We start from the raw sequence: 18,318 nt of genomic DNA, 5'->3' as shown, positions 1-18,318 counted from the left end.
CTATTACCACAATGTTATGTGTACATACAAATTGTACAAATGAGTTTATAGAATACTATATGGCAATATTTTATTAAATTTTGGACCAAAAAAAAAGAAAAAAAGATTAACACTGTTTAGTTCCCTTGGAGTTGTAATATTAATTTAGGTAGAGCTGATATGATATCAAATAATAGGTGAAATTAAATAATTCATTTAATTTCAACTTTTATTTAACTTATAATTTAATGCCATCTAAAATAGAGTTGTTACATAGCATTATTCAAAAAACAAAAACACTGTCTATTTGGTCCTTATTTTCTTTCATTTTTTTTTATCTTATTTTCAATTATACAATCTTTCATAAAAATAATATTACACGTAAATCGAAAAATTTTCATTCTTTTTTAACCACACATTCTTAAAAAAAAATAAAAAATACTATTCTAAACATTAAAATTTGAAAAAAAAAAAAAAAAGGGCCAATACTCAATTCCTTGAACACTGTTGCTCCAATTTACCTGTGGGCCCGGGGTCCCCAATTAGGCCTTTTGTTTGGACAGGGCAGCTTTGTGGGCCCTGTCCAAACAGCTCTATCCTTCATTTATGTGTCCATTCGTTAATCTATCTGTTTTTTTAATCTAGATTTACACCTAATTTTCAATCCAATCTGTTTCCCGTTTCCCAAAGCAATTCATTCACACCCATAAGTATACGTAATTTAAGCATTCGTATGAGTTTGTTTGCCCAAATTCTGTATACTTGCATATAATTTTAGAGAGAGATGGAGAAGGCAACTGAGAGGCAAAGGGTTCTGCTGCAGCATCTTCGTCCTTCTTTCACTTCTTCTTCCCTTGAAGATATCGAATCTACAATCTCCGTCAGTGTTTTTTTTTTTTTTTTTTTTTTTTTTTTTTTTTTTTTTTTTAATTATGTGTTTGATTTAAAATTTTCGAATTTTTTTCTTTGGACTTTTTGTTATTGGGTTGGAGCTGTTGTTGAGTTTTTGTAATTGCTTTGTTGTGATTTGATTGAATCTGAGGTCTGAAACTAGTTATGTATCCAATTGGAGAGTATATCGTGAAGTTTGTGTAATTGTTGGTACGAGCTCAATTATGTGATGATCTTACTCTTTCCTTTCGAATTTGTGATATTTTAGAAAAATTCTAGTTCTCTGATTACTGATTTTGGCATGGAACTATAATTCTAGAAATTGAATCGACAGATTGAACTTGTAAGGACAAAGAAGAAGAAACACAAAAATAAATAAATAGAAAGAAAAAAATTAATTTATTTGTTAATAAGTTTTTTGGATATATAGGTATGAGAGGCATACAAATTCCTCAATTATAAATCTGCCATATCCTTATAATCCAGCTTATTTTGAATATATTAATAATTGCTAACTTGAGTATAATAAATCTAACAAAGACTAATTTAATATATGCCACCTAACCATATACATCATAAACGTTTCACCGCCATTTGTTTCCTAATAAACTTCGAATACTATTTTGGTCATTACAGGACTAAAGTGATTAGTGTTATTTTTCATAAATTAGTAATCAGAGTAGCCATGTGAGCATATTTATGTGCCGTGCCTTTTATTAACCTTATGATATTTATGTGCCATTTGTGTTTGCCTTTGGGACACTTTTGGTTAGTTTTATTTCTTTAACCCTATGATATATTACTGTTGGTTAATTTTGACAAATTTGTACGAGGATAAATGGAATATTTAACCCGTTTAGCCCCCATTCTTTCCAAATTTTAATGGTTGGAATAGTGTTTTTTTGAATAATGTGTGGTTGAAAAAGAATGAAAAGTTTTTGATTCGTGTGTAATATAATTTTCTGGAAAATTGTGTAGTTGAAAATAAGAGAAAAAAAGAATGGGAAGGAGAATGGGGATCAAATGAGGCTATTATCTCTCTGTGATTTTGTGTGTGTGTGAGAGAGAGAATCATAGTCCAAAATATGTAGTTGTTTGCCTTTTACTCTGGAGTAAGTTTTTAAATTTTGAAGATACATGCATTTCTGAATAATGAAAGATTCTGTATAATATTCTACCTTGTTAAAGCTCTCTTGCTTTGTAAAGCTTAATGCGATAAAATTTCCATTCTGAATGCTCATTTTTAAGTGTGTATTTCAGATCTACAAAATAAACTCTTTGACGATTATAATATTTATATTTGGTAACTTAAAAGTGTGTTTGTAATGAAATTGTGACTTGTACTTGTGCATTTCTGTCCATGTCAATGGCAAGAAATGCTGAAATTAGCAGTTGCCTTTTTTTCCCCCCCCCAAAATATGTACCAGGCGTCTATATGTTCAGCTGGAGATAGTGCTGCATACCATAGGGCTTCTGTGTTTGGTGATGATGCGGTCATAGTCGCGTAAGTTATCCTGTTTCGACTTGTATTTTGACTCAAGTTTCACATCTTCTAAGAAAGATTCAATTTGTTATATCTGCCTGAAAAATAAATGTGCGTTTAACATGTAGTGCTTATCGAACCGCACTCTGCAAGTCAAAGAGAGGGGGCTTCAAAGATACTTATCCTGATGATCTACTTGCACCAGTTTTGAGGGTTTATTTCTCGTTCTCATTTGCACTTTAAATGATTTTTAAACTGCTAGTTCACAATTGGGTTTTACATATTTTAATTTTTTTTCACAACCTTTGGTTTAGGCATTGATTGAGAAAACAAATTTGAATCCAAGTGAAGTTGGGGATATTGTTGTTGGCACAGTTTTGGCTCCAGGCTCCCAAAGAGCAAGTGAATGCAGGATGGCTGCATTTTATGCCGGTTTTCCTGGTATGATTTTTAAAATTTTTATGCTTATAGACACTTTGATTTGCTAAAAGGATCATATCACTGATATTCATGGGGCTATTTTCAAATGCAGAAACTGTTCCTGTGAGAACTGTAAATAGGCAATGCTCATCTGGTCTTCAAGCTGTAGCTGATGTTGCTGCTGCCATCAAAGCTGGATTTTATGATATTGGTATGTGCATCTATGCTTAAAGGGTATCTTCTATGGATACAAAATGCAGAATCCATTCAGCTTTCGCCTCCAATAATTTTGGCAAAAGAATTTAAAAACTTAGAATGCACTTTAGTGGATTAAAGCAATCAGCATGTACCATAAACAAAAGGGCTCCCACCATACAAAAGGGAGGTACAAATCAGTGAAGGATTTATCAGTGACAAATAAAATTTCTCATATTTTTTAGTTTAACCCTTCTGAATCAGGGATTGGTGCTGGATTGGAATCAATGACCGTCAATCCTATGGCTTGGGAAGGATCAGTCAATCCAAAAGTATATTTCTCTGGCATGAATTCCTATTCTTTTCATTGTTAAGGATTGTAGTTTTATGTGTTAACATCTTGTCAATAATTCAGGTAAAAACAATGGCACAAGCTCAAGATTGTCTTCTTCCAATGGGTGTTACCTCAGAAAATGTTGCTGGTCGTTTTGGTGTCACAAGGCAGGAGCAAGATCAGGCTGCAGTGAGTTGAATGATCTGTCACATTTGTGGTTGCTTTAAGTTTCCATTGTAATTAGTGTCTGTCTAAATGTCTTCTAAGGTTGAGTCACATAGAAAAGCAGCTGCTGCAACTGCATCTGGAAAATTTAAAGATGAAATCATACCAGTGAAAACTAAGGTAATAACTTTGGCGAGAATTTTGATTAATTATTCTAAGATTCTTTTAGATCACCTTAGGATTGTCCTTTGTTTTCCACTGATTTATATTTGGTTGAAAAAGAATGTCGACCCTAAGACTGGAGATGAGAAGCCTGTTACGATAGCTGTTGATGATGGAATTCGACCAAACGCCTCAGTTGCAGACCTGGCAAAGCTGAAGCCTGTTTTCAAGAAGGATGGCACAACCACTGCTGGTAAATAAGAGTGATGTGTCAAAGTCGTACTTGGGAATTGTAAACTTTTGTGCAATAACCTCTCTGGCTGCGTTGCAGGAAATTCTAGCCAAGTGAGTGATGGTGCTGGAGCTGTGCTCCTTATGAGGAGAAGTGTTGCAATTCAGAAGGGAATGCCAATCCTTGGTGTATTCAGGTGTGCTATTGATGGTTAGATGTTGCAGTATATGTGGAATCTTCTTCTGATTCACTTTTTCTCTCCATATGGGTGATTAATTCTTCTTGCCCCCCAGTCACCAAAATTCTGTCCACCTCTAATCACACATTTAGAATCTTCGATACATCTGTCAAAGTCTTGAAGTTTTTTGAGGGACTAATATGATAGGACTCCACTGTAACAATTAGAACAGAAGAAATTGTTATTGAATTCTATTGGAATTACAGAGAAATGCAATACAGAACAAGGTAAGTAGACTCTCCTTTACTCAACTATTCCCTGCCTATCCTTTCCTTTCCCCCTCCATTTATACCTATCCCTTCTCAAATTTATTCCCCCCCCCACCCCCCACCACACACACACACACTTGCCCTTGTAACCGAAAGCAGTTACTCCCTCCCTCCAGCTGATTCTCCATCCTTCTTGACTCTTCTAGAATAGGTGAAGTTGTTGGGAGGCCTATCATAATATTATAAATGAACCAAGATTTTTTTGTCATAATGAATGTGTTTGATAACCCTGAGGGATAGCTCAGTGGTCAGGCCTTGGGTTTGCTCCCCAATGATCACCAATTCGAGTCCCTTCAAGACCACTGAAGTGAGTACCTGACTGTAAATTTCAGGGTCTCGTGGGATTAGTCGAGGTGTGCGTAAGTTGGTTCGGACACCTACGGTCATAAAAAAAATATATAAAAAAAATAATAATAATGCATGTGTCTGATGTCTATGAGGGTTCTTCAGTTTCGTCTCACTTCTAGTCTAGTTATGAAATGCTATCTGTGCGTTCTTCACCATGACCACGTTTCCTATTTGATTGGCTAATGACAAGTTGGAATAGTTTGAACAATTGACCGACTAGCTTGAGTCTTGAGTAGCTTCATTACTCCCCAGATCTCCAACATTCTAAGCTGCGCTACTTTGTCTTGTATTTTTCCATGTTTCAATATAGCACTGGAAAATCGAGATTTATTTTTTCCTTACTTTTTAAGAACTCAACTTAGGTCAGCATTGTTGGTGTGTTAAGCCTCTTTCAATGAGTTCTTCGATGCTTGTTTTACCCAAAGAGTCATGCCATTTCTACGTAGTAGTGGATAATGAATCTTACAACTGTTGGAATTGTAGACCCTCCTTAACCAAAGTTTGAAAAGAAAAGTTAGGCTACTTTTCCCACTATTAAAAATCCCTTTTGCTACTCCTACAGGAGCTTTGCTGCTGTTGGTGTGGATCCGGCAATTATGGGGATTGGTCCAGCTGTTGCGATACCTGCTGCAGTTAAATATGCAGGTCTTGAACTTGCCGACATTGATCTTTTCGAGATAAATGAGGTAACCTCGTGGAATGCTTTAAATTGCCTTTTGAGCTTATGCTATTACAAAGCTTGTTTATTACTAATCATGACCTTGAGCAGGCATTTGCGTCACAATTTGTATACTGCAGTAAGAAGTTGGAACTCGATCCTGAGAAAATCAATGTTAATGGAGGTGCAATGGCTATTGGACATCCTTTGGGCGCAACAGGTATTTACATATTCATTTACTTGAAATCAATCTCTTAGTTCATCCATGGGATTAAGACGCGTTTGGCATGTCACATTAGGCCAGATAAAGGATATAACCCTATCTAATCCTTATCCAATATTTGGTGCAATTAGTACTCGGATTAAATTTGCTATGTAGGCATGTGTCTTAATTGTATCTCCATTCACCAGTTTATGAATTAAGAAAATATTAGTTGAATTGAATTATATAAATTTACTTACAAGTATAAATTTACTTACAAGTAAAATAAGAGTTAAGAATTTCACTTGTAAGTAAGAAAGAATAACTTATAACTAAAAAATCAAGTTATAATAAAAAAAAATTATTTTAATTAATAAGTTCGCTTTATGTGAAAATCCATTTTCCAATTCAAAACTTATGCATAAATTGGGGGAAAAAATAAAATAAAATAAAATTAAAAATTAAAAAAATTGTTTATGTAGTTATAAACATGCTTATATAAGTAGAAAAATCACTTACAAGTTAAAAAATAACTTTTCTATCTGTTTTTACATTATTTCTTAAGAAAAACCTTGAAACATTGACATCGTGTTGAATCTATTGGACCTTATAACAGCCATATCAAAATCATGACAGCTCTCCCTTTAATAAATTTTTTGAATATTTTATTTGTTTATTTATCTAGCTGACCAATCTTTCCCTGAGACTGTCATTCTTCCTCGAATTATTTTCTACCCCTATATGTATGGTGTACCTTCCAATTGACATATGTTCTTTCATGTGTTGTCATGGCGTGTATATTTAATCTGAGCATAATAATTCTTGTTGAAATTCATGCTTGCTGGATTCCATAAACAGGAGCTCGCTGCATTGCCACCTTGTTGCACGAGATGAAGCGCCGTGGCAGAGATTATCGATTTGGTGTGGTGTCAATGTGCATAGGTACCCTTCTCTCTTTCTTTGCATGCGTGTTTAAAGGTCGACGAACAAATAATGTATATTTGTGTAAAATTGAACTGCAGGCACGGGGATGGGGGCAGCCGCTGTTTTTGAAAGAGGTGACTCTTGCGATGAGCTTTGCAATGCTCGACAAATTGAAGCACACAATTTCCTATCCAAGGATGCACAATAAGCTTCATATATACTTGTCAAGTTGCATGATATTACAATTTTTACTTTGAAGTACAACAATAAGTTAGTTCACAATAATTTGGAATTTGGAAATTTATCCAAGGAATATTACCTCATTATTGGTTTATGGTCATAAATGAATTGAGTTTTATTTTTCACGTGTGTATCGTAATTTTCCTTTTACATACCATTATTCTCGCTTTCGCCTTCATATTTTCAGCAAGTTTGAAAAAGTTGGGATGGCCATTTGATAATGTCATCTCATTCGATGAAGTTTTAAAAACAGGTTTGCCAGGCCTCCCAACCTCTTTTTAAAATGTCTAGCTCGGCCAATGGCGAAGCCAGCACCCGATGAGCTTTCCATATATTGGGCGACCACTAGATGGCAGCTCAAATGAATCCACCCCGACTCAAATGAATTCCTGCATCTTCCACTAAGCTTGATCCTCTTTTTGGACTCCACGTTAAACTGAACAGGAGAAATTTAACAAATATCCAAATAAAGAAAACGTAAATTTGCAATGAAATTTCTATTTTTTGTTCCATGAGTTGCTCGCTACAAAAATGGACCTGTCGTTTATTTCGTCAACCCATGGCTCATCTGACCAAGTTATGTCCCATTTTCATACTGATTTTCAGCCAATTCAATCAAGTTTTCTGACATTGGTTTTGGTAGACCTTAAGGTCTTTTGCAATAATTAAGAGAAACTACAAGCCAGCCTGATTTCCACCTACTCGTATTAGAAGTTAAAGGTTAACTTGCAAGTTTAACCTTGGAATCAGCTTCAATTAATGGTGGAAGTAGATTATGAATAACAAAATCGATGAATATCCATTTCTTGGAATTAAGATTAGATTCTTTTCACCTCACAGGGGAGAATTTAGCTTTGAAGTTCTTTCAAACTTTCGCGATACTAAAAATTTAAAGACAAGACGAGAGCACCAATAATAAAAGATCACTAACTACCATGAACATCTTTTTAGTTACATGTAAAACATGTTACATGTAGAAAGTGCAATAGTATGAGGATCAATTAAACAACACTTTCTTCTAGTCGACCATAGTTAACTTCCAACTAGCTGCAGATTCGTAGAGAAATAGTTGTTCAACCGACCTTACTAAGTTGTTTCCCCATGACATACACATAATAATGCGATAAATAACTGGTTAAGATGTGCCTTTTTGACAACCACTCTCGTTTTCAAGAGAGAGCAAAATAATACAAACTGGAATTGAGCACCTTATTCTGGATCAGGTGAGCCACCAGGAACCAGCTGCATTGCATAAAAGATGATTCTTAGCTGACATCAGAAATTTGTAGCTTGCATTGACAAAAGGCGGTAAAACTAAAATGTGGAGGCGGCAAAACAGAGAGCACACTCGTCAAAAAATATGTCATACTTACAATCGCTATGTTGTTTCCATTGAGCAATATTTGATCAAGCTTTGTTATTCGCCTCCCTTCCGAGGTGATCTCACTGAAAAAAGTGCAGTTGAGTTTTAGCAGCACGTCATGAAATATTTAGACATAATAGTAGCAACATGGATAAAACCTCTGAATGCACTCTTCTCAGGTCAGTTGCAGAGCAAGCCCTGAGGACGGACAGGAAAAGAAACATGTTCCCACTAAATTTGGAGTACGCTAAATAAATCCTTATTCCCCTCCATTCTATTCATTGCTATATCTACAAGAAGATCAAAATTAACTAGATCCTTAGCAACTGCAACAAATCCTGATGACAGACAAGGCCTAAAATTATCTGAAGGTGAATACAGGCAAAGACAAGAGGCCTAAAATTTTTAAATGCACAGGCGAAACAACAGTGAACTAGGCCTTGTTCCGACTAAATTTGAAATTGTCTATATGAATTCTTTTTCTCTAGCTCCAATTGGTTCATTGCTATATGTACTGGAAGATCTAAATTGACTACATCCTAGGCAACTACAAGAAGACCTGATAACTAACAAGATCTAGAGGTGAACAGGCAAAGACTAGAGGCTTGAGGCTTATATGCACAGAAAAGCAAGCACGAGGCACAGGAGTTACCCTGATGGGCCTATTTCAAATGGCACACAACAAGAAAAGTCATCACTTTTCAAGATAAGGAACGTGTACGGCTACCTTTTTGCAGCAGCATCACCTTAATGCTGCCAAAACAGGTGCTTTTAAGAACCTTTTATGCTTATCAAAATATTATGCTCAAGATAAAGAAGACATCCCAATAAGCTTGCATACCCGTAAGCTCTATCTTTATGCCACCATTTGATCCCCATTTTCTCCGAACTCATCTTCAACCACACATTCTCCCAATAAAATAATTTTACATGTAAACCCAAAACGTTTCTCTACTTCAAACCCTCTTTTTTGGGTGAAGCTTTATCTGCAACAAGCTTCTCTCTCTAAAACACAGAAGTAGAAGGTTGGAAAATTTTATTATGTCAACATAGTGGATATAATAGTAATCTACTTCCTGCAAAGGGTAGATAAAAGGGCATATGATACGAGAAACCATTTTCTTCATCACTCATTTGCTTCACTCTCAGAAAAACTAAAAAGAACGAGAAAATTATTTATTTCTAATTTTATTTAAGAACAAGGTACATATTTATTTTAGAGCAATTCTGTCTTCTACACATCCAGGTTTGCTTAAAATCTCCTGAGGTTTATCAGAAGCTTGAAAGACATATACCCAATGCCCCTGGCCACCAGCACACCTCGCCAGGGACTAAATACTAGGTTCAAGCGGCCGGTGGCTCCCTTGTGGCTTAGCTTTACTTTCACAGAAAAGACTATGTAATGTGTAATTAATCTCAACTATTCCCTTTTACTACCTCTTTTATCATTTCCAAAGACCCCATCCCCTACCTCCCACTCCTCCACATACTACAGAAAGAAAACATCACACACACACACACACAAAATGAGATGGAAATCAAAGGAGAGAGAAAAAAATCTCTCAACAATAAACTAGAGTTGCCAGAGTTTCAATTGGATGCCCTGAACAAATTTTACATGTCCTCTAAGCACATTAGTTGGTTCTATATACAGTTTTTATGTTTTACAAATGATAAAGCAGATCTATAGCCTGAGGCCCCCAATCAGTTAACCTTTTTAACCTTTGGCCTTGAAGCCCTCAAACCCTTAGTTCAAACGGAATCCCATATCTAATTTGAAATTGGTCTGTTGCCTTGTAGTTTTTCTGCAATGGGGAAAAACATGCAGGGGCAATTATATATCCAAAGTCAAAATAGATAACGGGAAAACCCTCCTAAAAAAGCAATTCAAGTGTAGAAGAGTCTGTCAACTACGACAATCACGCTTTGGTTTTCTTTTCTGGAAAGCTGGATGGGCTACACCAAATATTTGTCATCAACAGGAAGAATATGTACATATAAGGTTTCAAATTTTGGGAACACTTGGCCATATATCATCTCTTCTCTATATCAATAATTATGGGGTTTTCTCAGGAATTTAAGGGTAATTATAACATCTTTAAGTAAAAAAGACTTATGATTGGTAAGTCTTTTTAGACAATTAAAATCTTCCTACACAAAAGGTATTTAGGAAGATGACACTAAGTGGCTGTTTTATCTGGTGTAACCACATTATATAGATAATGAATCTTTCTCCATTTCACAGATCTAAGTTCAAATAACAATCTGAATTATGGGGAAAAAAAAAAAAAAGAAAAAGAAAAAAACACCTAATATAACGCTCACAAATCAGTAAATGTATCTACTAGTCTACCACTGGCAATGTTTTAAAACGTGTACTCAGATGCTAAGGCATTTTTCCTTCATGATGTGAGGCTCTAGCCTAACCGTAAACCAAAAAAATATCAAAAAGATGTTTTAATATGCAAAGTAAACTCATAATAAATAATAAACAATCCTCAAAATTTTTAATTGCAATTTAATGAATGCAAACAAATAAAAGAAAAATCTAAAAATTAACAAATAAGAAATTATTATTTTAGTTGGTGTGGGTACATGAGAAACACAATTTAAATTTTCATCAGTTCTCCAACAGTAAAACAGCTACATTTCAGTATCCAAAATCGACACATGGACATTCATTTAGAGTGCTTTTAAGAAGTGCATATAAATAGGTCAATATGTGTTCGATTTGGTTAATCAAACTTAGGAATACTTTACAATATTTCCATCTTTTATCTGTTTCAGAAAGACGAGATATTAACAGAACTTCATGCAGGTTCTACATTTTCTTCTTGGTAAGTTTTTTACTCATCACTTATCAGTATTAGTATAATTAGACATTTCTAGGGAGCTCAGTTGCTAGAGCCCATAGCACGAGAGAATGAAGAGTAATGATTTCAGCAAGAGAAGCCAGACGAGCTCTCTCCCCCTTGGATCTAACCAGCACATATCAATCCAATGTAAACATAATATAAGAGAGAAAAAAATAAATAAATAACTTGCTCTTTCGAATAACAACCACAAGCTAACTAAATATCCATATGCAATGATTTCTAAGAAACAAAACACAATCATTTTGAGTCCGTTTCAAAAGTAAAATAGGCATTCCAACGATTATGAAAGAATCCATATTTTTCAACAATCACAGTTTAGCAGATATAATTATATAAAAAAATCAAACCCATATAGAAAAATATGCATTTACTTTGAAAGCAAAAAACGTACTACTCTGTGACATCTTCTAACACCATGTTTACATAGACATCAAATCCTCTTAGGGTACCAACCAACTCTTTGTCTCCTTTCATTATGACCCAGATTTTCGACCCTATGCAACGATCGATCAGCTCTGCATACGAATTGGACAGCAAAACCCATGATTTTTGAATTATTCGAAAAATTTCTTTATAGAGAGATGAACAAAACCCATAAACGCAACGAATAGAAAGGAAATAACAAGTACCTGACGGAAGGAGCTGCGAAGGATTGTTGGATGACATGGAGAGAGGGATTGGATTGCAAAGAGGAAAGGGTTTAACTCTGTTGTTCAACACTAGAGGAGAATAAAAGAAAACGAAATTAATAGGGTTTTACAAGTTACATTACATGTTGAGAGTCGGCATGGTACGATATACGAGTGGCAATCGGGTGCAATACTCGAGTTACAAGACGAACTTAAGCTGGCTTCGAGTTCAAAAACACTGTTAGGCTCTGTCTTTGGCTCTTGCGCTTCTTGAGTGGAGTTGAACCGTCCACAAGCACTTTTATTTATGAGAAAATTATCTGAATCGTACATTTCAATTTTTTTAAGTTTCAATTTCAATCGGGGTTTTCAAATTAAAAAATTTAGATACAATTAATTTTTGTTCAATAATAATTAATATTGTAAAAAATAATATAGTTTTCTACTCTCAATTTACTTGCACACACTATATTCTCTTTCTATATTCACTTTCTCTATTTACATCACATATCAATCGGCTACTACCGACAACTCAGACAATCACCATCGAAACTATCTAGCCAACTACCCTCTACACCCTAACCCCATTTCACACAAGTCCACCATTATTTTATTCATTTTCGTACAATATACCTTCAACTCACCCGTCGTCGCCACCACTCCCAGATCCATCTAACGCCTTCTACCAGAAATATCATCGTTGAAATTATACTATTTCTCTCTCATTCACTCCTCCTTTGGCTAAAAAATTCATCTCAAATTATTTGGTCAATTTTCTCCTTGATCATTTTATTTATTAGATCCTCAAAAACTGTTGTAGATACAAAATTTGTGTATGTTAGGGTGATTTAAAGATCAGTAGAGTTTGGCTACTCTAAAGCTTGTCCTTGTTGGCTTGGAGTAACAATTTATTTTTTATTTTTTAAGATATATTTACTTCATGTTTGAGCTCCATTTTTTTGGAAATAATGTATTTTGGAATAGTAATTTAATGGAGAATGTATGGTTAAAAAATTAAAAAAAAAGTTTTAAATTTGTTTATAGTATCAGTTTATTGAAGAATGTGAGATTGAAAAGAAAAGATAGAAAAATGTATTTTGAAAATATATATATATATAGGAAATTAAACAGGGGCTTAGTTTCATGAATATTTGTTCATTTAGTGTCTATTTGATTTTTCAAGACATAATTGATTTGTGGATTGAGGTGCAAGTGGTGAAGGTGGTGGTGGTGGTTGGGGATTATGGATTTAAGGTGGCAACAGCATTTTGGGGGTGGTGCCAGCGATGGTGCGATGGTGGTTCATTGCAGGTGGTGGTGCGTTTATGGCGATGGTGAGAGGTTGTAGATTTGAGGTGACAGTGATGACTTGGATTGTGCCGTGTTAGATAGGGTGAGATAAAAGTAATTATGACCATTAATTGAGTAATTTATGACTATTAAATATTTTGTGAACTATTAATTTTTTATTTGTGACTAAAATACAGGATTGTGACTCACAAAATATGTCTTTATGATTGTAACCTTATATGCTTAATTTGTGATTACTTTGTGATCGTGACCATAAATTATATTTTTATTTTGTCCTCGATCTATTTGATTAAATATAGATCACAAAAATGGTCAGATTTCACAAATTACGACCACTTGATTATAAAAATAAAAAAAATGTAAAATTTTTTAATTTGAAAATGTATCTTGAAACTATAATAATTTATATATTTTTCCTTTATTTTTTAATTTCAAAAAAATAGAACTCTCATCCTTTTTTCGACTTTATGATTGACTATTTATAATGTAAACAAAGTTAAAATTGAAAGAGGACAGAATATTACATGTACGCTTCTTTCGATATCATAGTAGACACCGAAATTGTTAGTAAATCATATAACATAGTAAAAACAATTAGATATTGACATTCGTTTACATAGATTTTGCTAATACCTTTTGTCAAACTCACTTTTTTTTTTTTTTGGGTCAATATTTACATTGACTTTTGTGTTTTGACTTTTCTTCTACTATCTGCACCTATGGTCACCATTTGAAGTGTTCCCAACGGTTAACACTTTGTTTATCCATTCGTCGTTTACTCATTTAACCTATAGTCGCTCTTCATCCAAATCAGTTGAATTCATGCTGTCATGGTCATCGCCCAAATTATTAGGAAATGAAACATCATTTAGACTGCTAAAATCGTTCTCTAATTAAGAGATTTTTTCTTTTTTTTTTTTTTTTTTTTTTTGGGGCAATATTTACATTGACTTTTGTGTTTTTACTTTTCTTCTACCATCTGCACCTATGGTCACCATTTGAAGTGTTCCCAACGGTTAACACTTTGTATTAGGAAATGAAACATCATTTAGACTGCTAAAATCGTTCTCTAATGTAGAGTAAATTTTTTTTTGTGTCGGAGCATCAAACATCTGGTTGAAGTCACAAATTTTCAAAAATCTGTTGTAATTCATTTGAAAATAATGTGGTAGAATTAGAAAGAAGTAGAAAAATATAATTTACACTAGAATTGGACAGAAATAATTTAAATAGGAAATTTTAGAGACAATAAAAAAGTTAATATGGTGATTGTAACTATTGTAGATTGAGAAGGTAAAATTTGTGGAAAAATTTTAAGTAGGCAAGGGGGTTTATATAGGAAAAAAAAAAAGAAAAGAAAAAAAAAGACAAAAAAAAGACTTTTTCTTTAGAAAATAAAATAGAAAATATGACCGCCATCATTTTTTTTAACCCTTTGGTCATTTGGTAACCAAACCGGTACATGTCCACGATTCACGAGTCGGCTTGTGAAAATCACCCATAAAAAAACTAAGCTATTTATAAGATTTTGGTTCGATTTAATACGATTCTATTATGACAAAGTAGTGATTACTCTCAATTGATATAAATTAATTTAATAGTTGATTTAATATCGAGAATTAAAAAAAGAAAAAAGAAACCTATTTATTCTAGTATTGTTGGTGATGATTCCCAATAAAAATCTCCACTTAATCATATGAAACGTTTGTAAATAAAGTGAATATATACATTTGACGTCAAATTTTGGTTCCAACTTTTAAGACAAAATTCAATACTGCTTGGAGGAGATCCTTTATTTGGTGAAGCAATGGGAGGTGGATTTTACTCAATTACGAAGAGAGAAGATCACAGACCTTATGACCCAAAAATCACTTAATTTTGGTTTGCGTGGGTCCCATTAATGTTCTTTTGATGATCTTGAAAATTTCAAGTGGATGAATAATATTTACACTTATCAATCATTCTATTAATTATTTTCTTTTTCGTGTTTGGCACTTACTACCTATCTGAGTGCTACTATATGTCTACATCTTTGTTGAATTTGCCAGTGTCACAACTTAACACGAACAATAAAGTAAATGTTTGAAATTAGTTTAAATTTGAGAAAATTTGGTTAAATATAAAAGTGGAAAAAGTGACTTTTATATTAAATTCGGTCAAATATTCGGATTTGATCTGATAGTCAAATTACAAATGTAAATATACTAACTTGTTCTACTCGTCGAGTAAATCATCGTGATATATTTGAAACCTCGAAACCAATTCCAAATGAATGAGAAATTGAGGTTCAAACCTGAAAGAAAAATAGAGGAAAAATTGGCCTGAATTTTTGCCTAGCTCCGTCGATTCTCTCTCTCGAGTGATGGGAATGTCACTCGAGCTACAGGCTAGCCACAAGCAGGCGGAAAGAATCTGTTAAAATTTTGAAACTGGCACTCGAGCTAGAGCCTAGCTATATGCTAGCGACAACAAGTGATGCTTCCCTTCGTAAAGTTGCGAGGGTTGGTGCGCATTACTTCACTCACAACCGCTCATTATCTATAGATAGGACTCTTTGGACGTTCATAAGGCATTCCATATCACTTTTGCATTGATCACTACTTCAAAATTCTTTCAAAACATCTTCATAATCATTCAAAGCCATAATTCCTAGTAGAGAGGGAAAACTCTATTCAAAGTTTTTCTATTGTTTGTGATTTAAAGTATTTCAGCCACAAGTTGAATTCGTTGTATCTTTGGAGACCAGAGTTATTATCTATGAGCACCTTGTGAGGCAATATTGTCCTAAGGAAAGAGTGATTTTTCACTTGTCTCGGATTTTTTTGTTCTTAATTTTTTGTTTTTCTTTGTGGTTATATACCATAAAGTTCTCTTCCAAATTTTGTTATGTTTAATTATGCTCTTGCGGATTAAACTTTGATATTTTGTCCGTCACAAAACAACCTTTTTACCACCAAATATTCTGAATAACATTTTAAGACAATGTTTTCGGTTGTTGTGTGGAAACAAACCCGTTATCTTCATTTTTGGAGTAGGCTTTACTTACTAGCGTAACATAAATGAATATTATCGAGACTACTTTTAGTCAAACAACCAATGGTACGAATAATGTGGTTGTGCTTTTGGCTATACCACTTCAAAATATTGCTATCCCAAATGGGGAAAAATTGAAAAAGTTCGAAGACATACACTTCAAGAGATGATAACAAAAGATTTTGTACTATCTTACTACATTAAATTTGGAGAAGTTTCTAAAAGAAAACGCTCCTGCAGTACATGAAGATGAAAATAATCGTGAATCAATTATTGCTTTAGATGCATGAAAGCACTCGAACTTCTTATGTAAAAACTATATTTTAAATGGATTGAATAATATACTATATGGAGTGTATAGTTTGAGGGATTTGACCACGAATCGATGGGATTTGTTGGAAAAAAAAAGAAGATCAAGGATGTCGGAACGAAAAAATTTATAGTTGACATGGTTTCGGAATACAAGATGGTAGACTCCAAAATCATGATAAGTCAATAAAAAGAACTTTAAGTTATACTTCATGACATATATGCTAAAAAGATGGAGTTGAGCGAATCCTTCCAAATTGTTACCATCATTGAGAAACTCTCTCCTATGTGGAGAGATTTCAAAAATTATCTCAAACACAAACGCAAGGAGATGAATTTGGAGGAATCAATAGTCCGCTTGACGATCAAAGAAGACAATAGAAAAGTCCAGAGAAGGTCTATTGTCCAACTTAGAGAAAACTTTGTTGAAACCAATTCAAAGGTTGTCAACAAGAAGTGCAAGATCTCTGGTGATGTACCAAGAAGAGATAGCTCCAAGAAAGCCACGAAGTTTAAAGACAACTATTACAATTGTGGAAAAGCGAACATCGTTCCAACGAATGTCGGAAGCCTAAGAAAAATCACAAGCAAATATGGTTGAAAGAGACATCCTATCTGAAGGGATACAAGAAATGAATATCTCTGCGATTATTTCTAAATGTAACAATGTTGGTAATTCACGGGAGTGGTGGGTTGATATTGGTGCTACCCGTCAAATATGTGCAGACAAGACAATGTTTTCTAACTACAAAGAGTTGGATGGAGAACAACTCTTCATGGAAAATTTTGGAAGCTCTAAAGAAGGGAAAGTTGCTTTTAATATGACATCGGGTAAAGATTCGTCCTCAACAATGTCCTACATGTGTCGGACGTCACAAAAATCTGTTTTATTCGAGTGTCTACTTAGCAAACATGGCTTCGAGCTTATATTCGTATCCGATAAATTTGTACTCTCTAAGAATGAGATGTATGTTAGGAAATTATACACGTGTGATTAAATGTTCAAAATGAACGTTCTTACAATTGTACCGAACCAAAGCATCATGAATAAAGTTTCTATTTTGTTTATATGCTTAAGTTGTCTTGTTTGTGGCATAATCGATTAGAACATGTAAATTACTAACCTTTGCGCTAAATAAAAATTTAAATATGAAGTATGTGTTGAATCAAGGTTGACTAAGACTATTCCACTATGTTCGAAGGAACACAAAACCTTTAAAATTAATACACGCAATATATGTGATTTGAAATGCATTCTAACTAAAGGTTTAAGAAATACTTCATTACTTTCATTGAGTATTATTATGACTTTTTACTACGATGTAAAGACGAGGCTTTAGATGCCTTCAAACATTATAAGGCGGAAGTTAAGACTTAACTTGGTAAACGAATAAAAAATATTCGTAGTGACAGAGAATGCGAATACAGGGCATCATTTGAAGAATTCTGTTCAGAACATGGAATTATTTATCAAACAATGTCACCTTGCTCACTTCAATCGAATGAGGTTGCAAAATGCTAAAATCGAAGTCTTAAAAAAATGATGAACGCAATGTTAATAAGTTCGTGTTTAGCTCAGAACTTGTTAGGAGAAGCTATTCTATCGACAAATAACATTCTTAATAAGATACCTCTCAAGAAAATGGAAGAAATCCCATATAAATTATGGAAATATCATCTTCCTTCCTATCAACACTTGAAAGTGTTGGGGTGTTTGACTAAAATTGAAATTCCTAAGCCTAAACAAGTAAAGATTGGTCTCAAAACGATTGATTGCATATTTATTGAATATTCCAATTATAGTAGCATATCGTTTCCTTGTATATAAATTTGAAGTTCAAGATGTACAAGAAGGAACCATAATTGAATCAAGAAATGCGTTATTCTTTGAAAATATCTTTTCTTGTAAAGACAAGAAAAAAACAAGCTCTAATAAAAGAACTTACGACACTGCAAGTAGTATTTCAAATAGAGGTGGGCGCGTGTCGGTTCGGTTCGATTCTAAAGAGAATCGAACCGAACCAAAATTTTTGGGTATCTAATAAATAGAACCGTTG

The 18,318-nt window shown here is 33.9% G+C and overlaps 2 protein-coding genes across 2 annotated transcripts; one reads left to right on the top strand and one right to left on the bottom strand.

The window, feature by feature from the left end:
- The first annotated feature begins 536 nt into the window (after window positions 1-536).
- LOC111393365 (3-ketoacyl-CoA thiolase 2, peroxisomal-like) lies at window positions 537-6,865 on the top strand. Its single transcript, XM_023018871.1, has 14 exons — window positions 537-859; window positions 2,298-2,374; window positions 2,482-2,566; window positions 2,668-2,794; window positions 2,886-2,984; window positions 3,233-3,300; window positions 3,384-3,491; window positions 3,570-3,647; window positions 3,750-3,882; window positions 3,961-4,057; window positions 5,279-5,402; window positions 5,486-5,594; window positions 6,435-6,518; window positions 6,599-6,865. The coding sequence occupies exons 1-14, from the start codon at window positions 764-766 to the stop codon at window positions 6,706-6,708; spliced, it is 1,395 nt and encodes a 464-aa protein (XP_022874639.1). The 5' UTR covers window positions 537-763; the 3' UTR covers window positions 6,709-6,865.
- Window positions 6,866-7,643: 778 nt separating this feature from the next.
- LOC111393364 (sm-like protein LSM5) lies at window positions 7,644-11,800 on the bottom strand. Its single transcript, XM_023018870.1, has 4 exons — window positions 11,609-11,800; window positions 11,371-11,494; window positions 8,114-8,186; window positions 7,644-7,982 (listed from the first exon to the last, which is right to left on the bottom strand). Exons 1-4 carry the CDS (start codon window positions 11,643-11,645, stop codon window positions 7,950-7,952), a joined length of 267 nt encoding a protein of 88 aa, XP_022874638.1. The 5' UTR covers window positions 11,646-11,800; the 3' UTR covers window positions 7,644-7,949.
- Window positions 11,801-18,318: the final 6,518 nt, after the last annotated feature.

This window comes from Olea europaea, chromosome 4, assembly GCF_002742605.1.
Source record: "Olea europaea var. sylvestris chromosome 4, O_europaea_v1, whole genome shotgun sequence".
Lineage (NCBI taxonomy): Eukaryota > Viridiplantae > Streptophyta > Magnoliopsida > Lamiales > Oleaceae > Olea > Olea europaea.
This window is presented reverse-complemented; position numbering and strand designations above follow the sequence as displayed.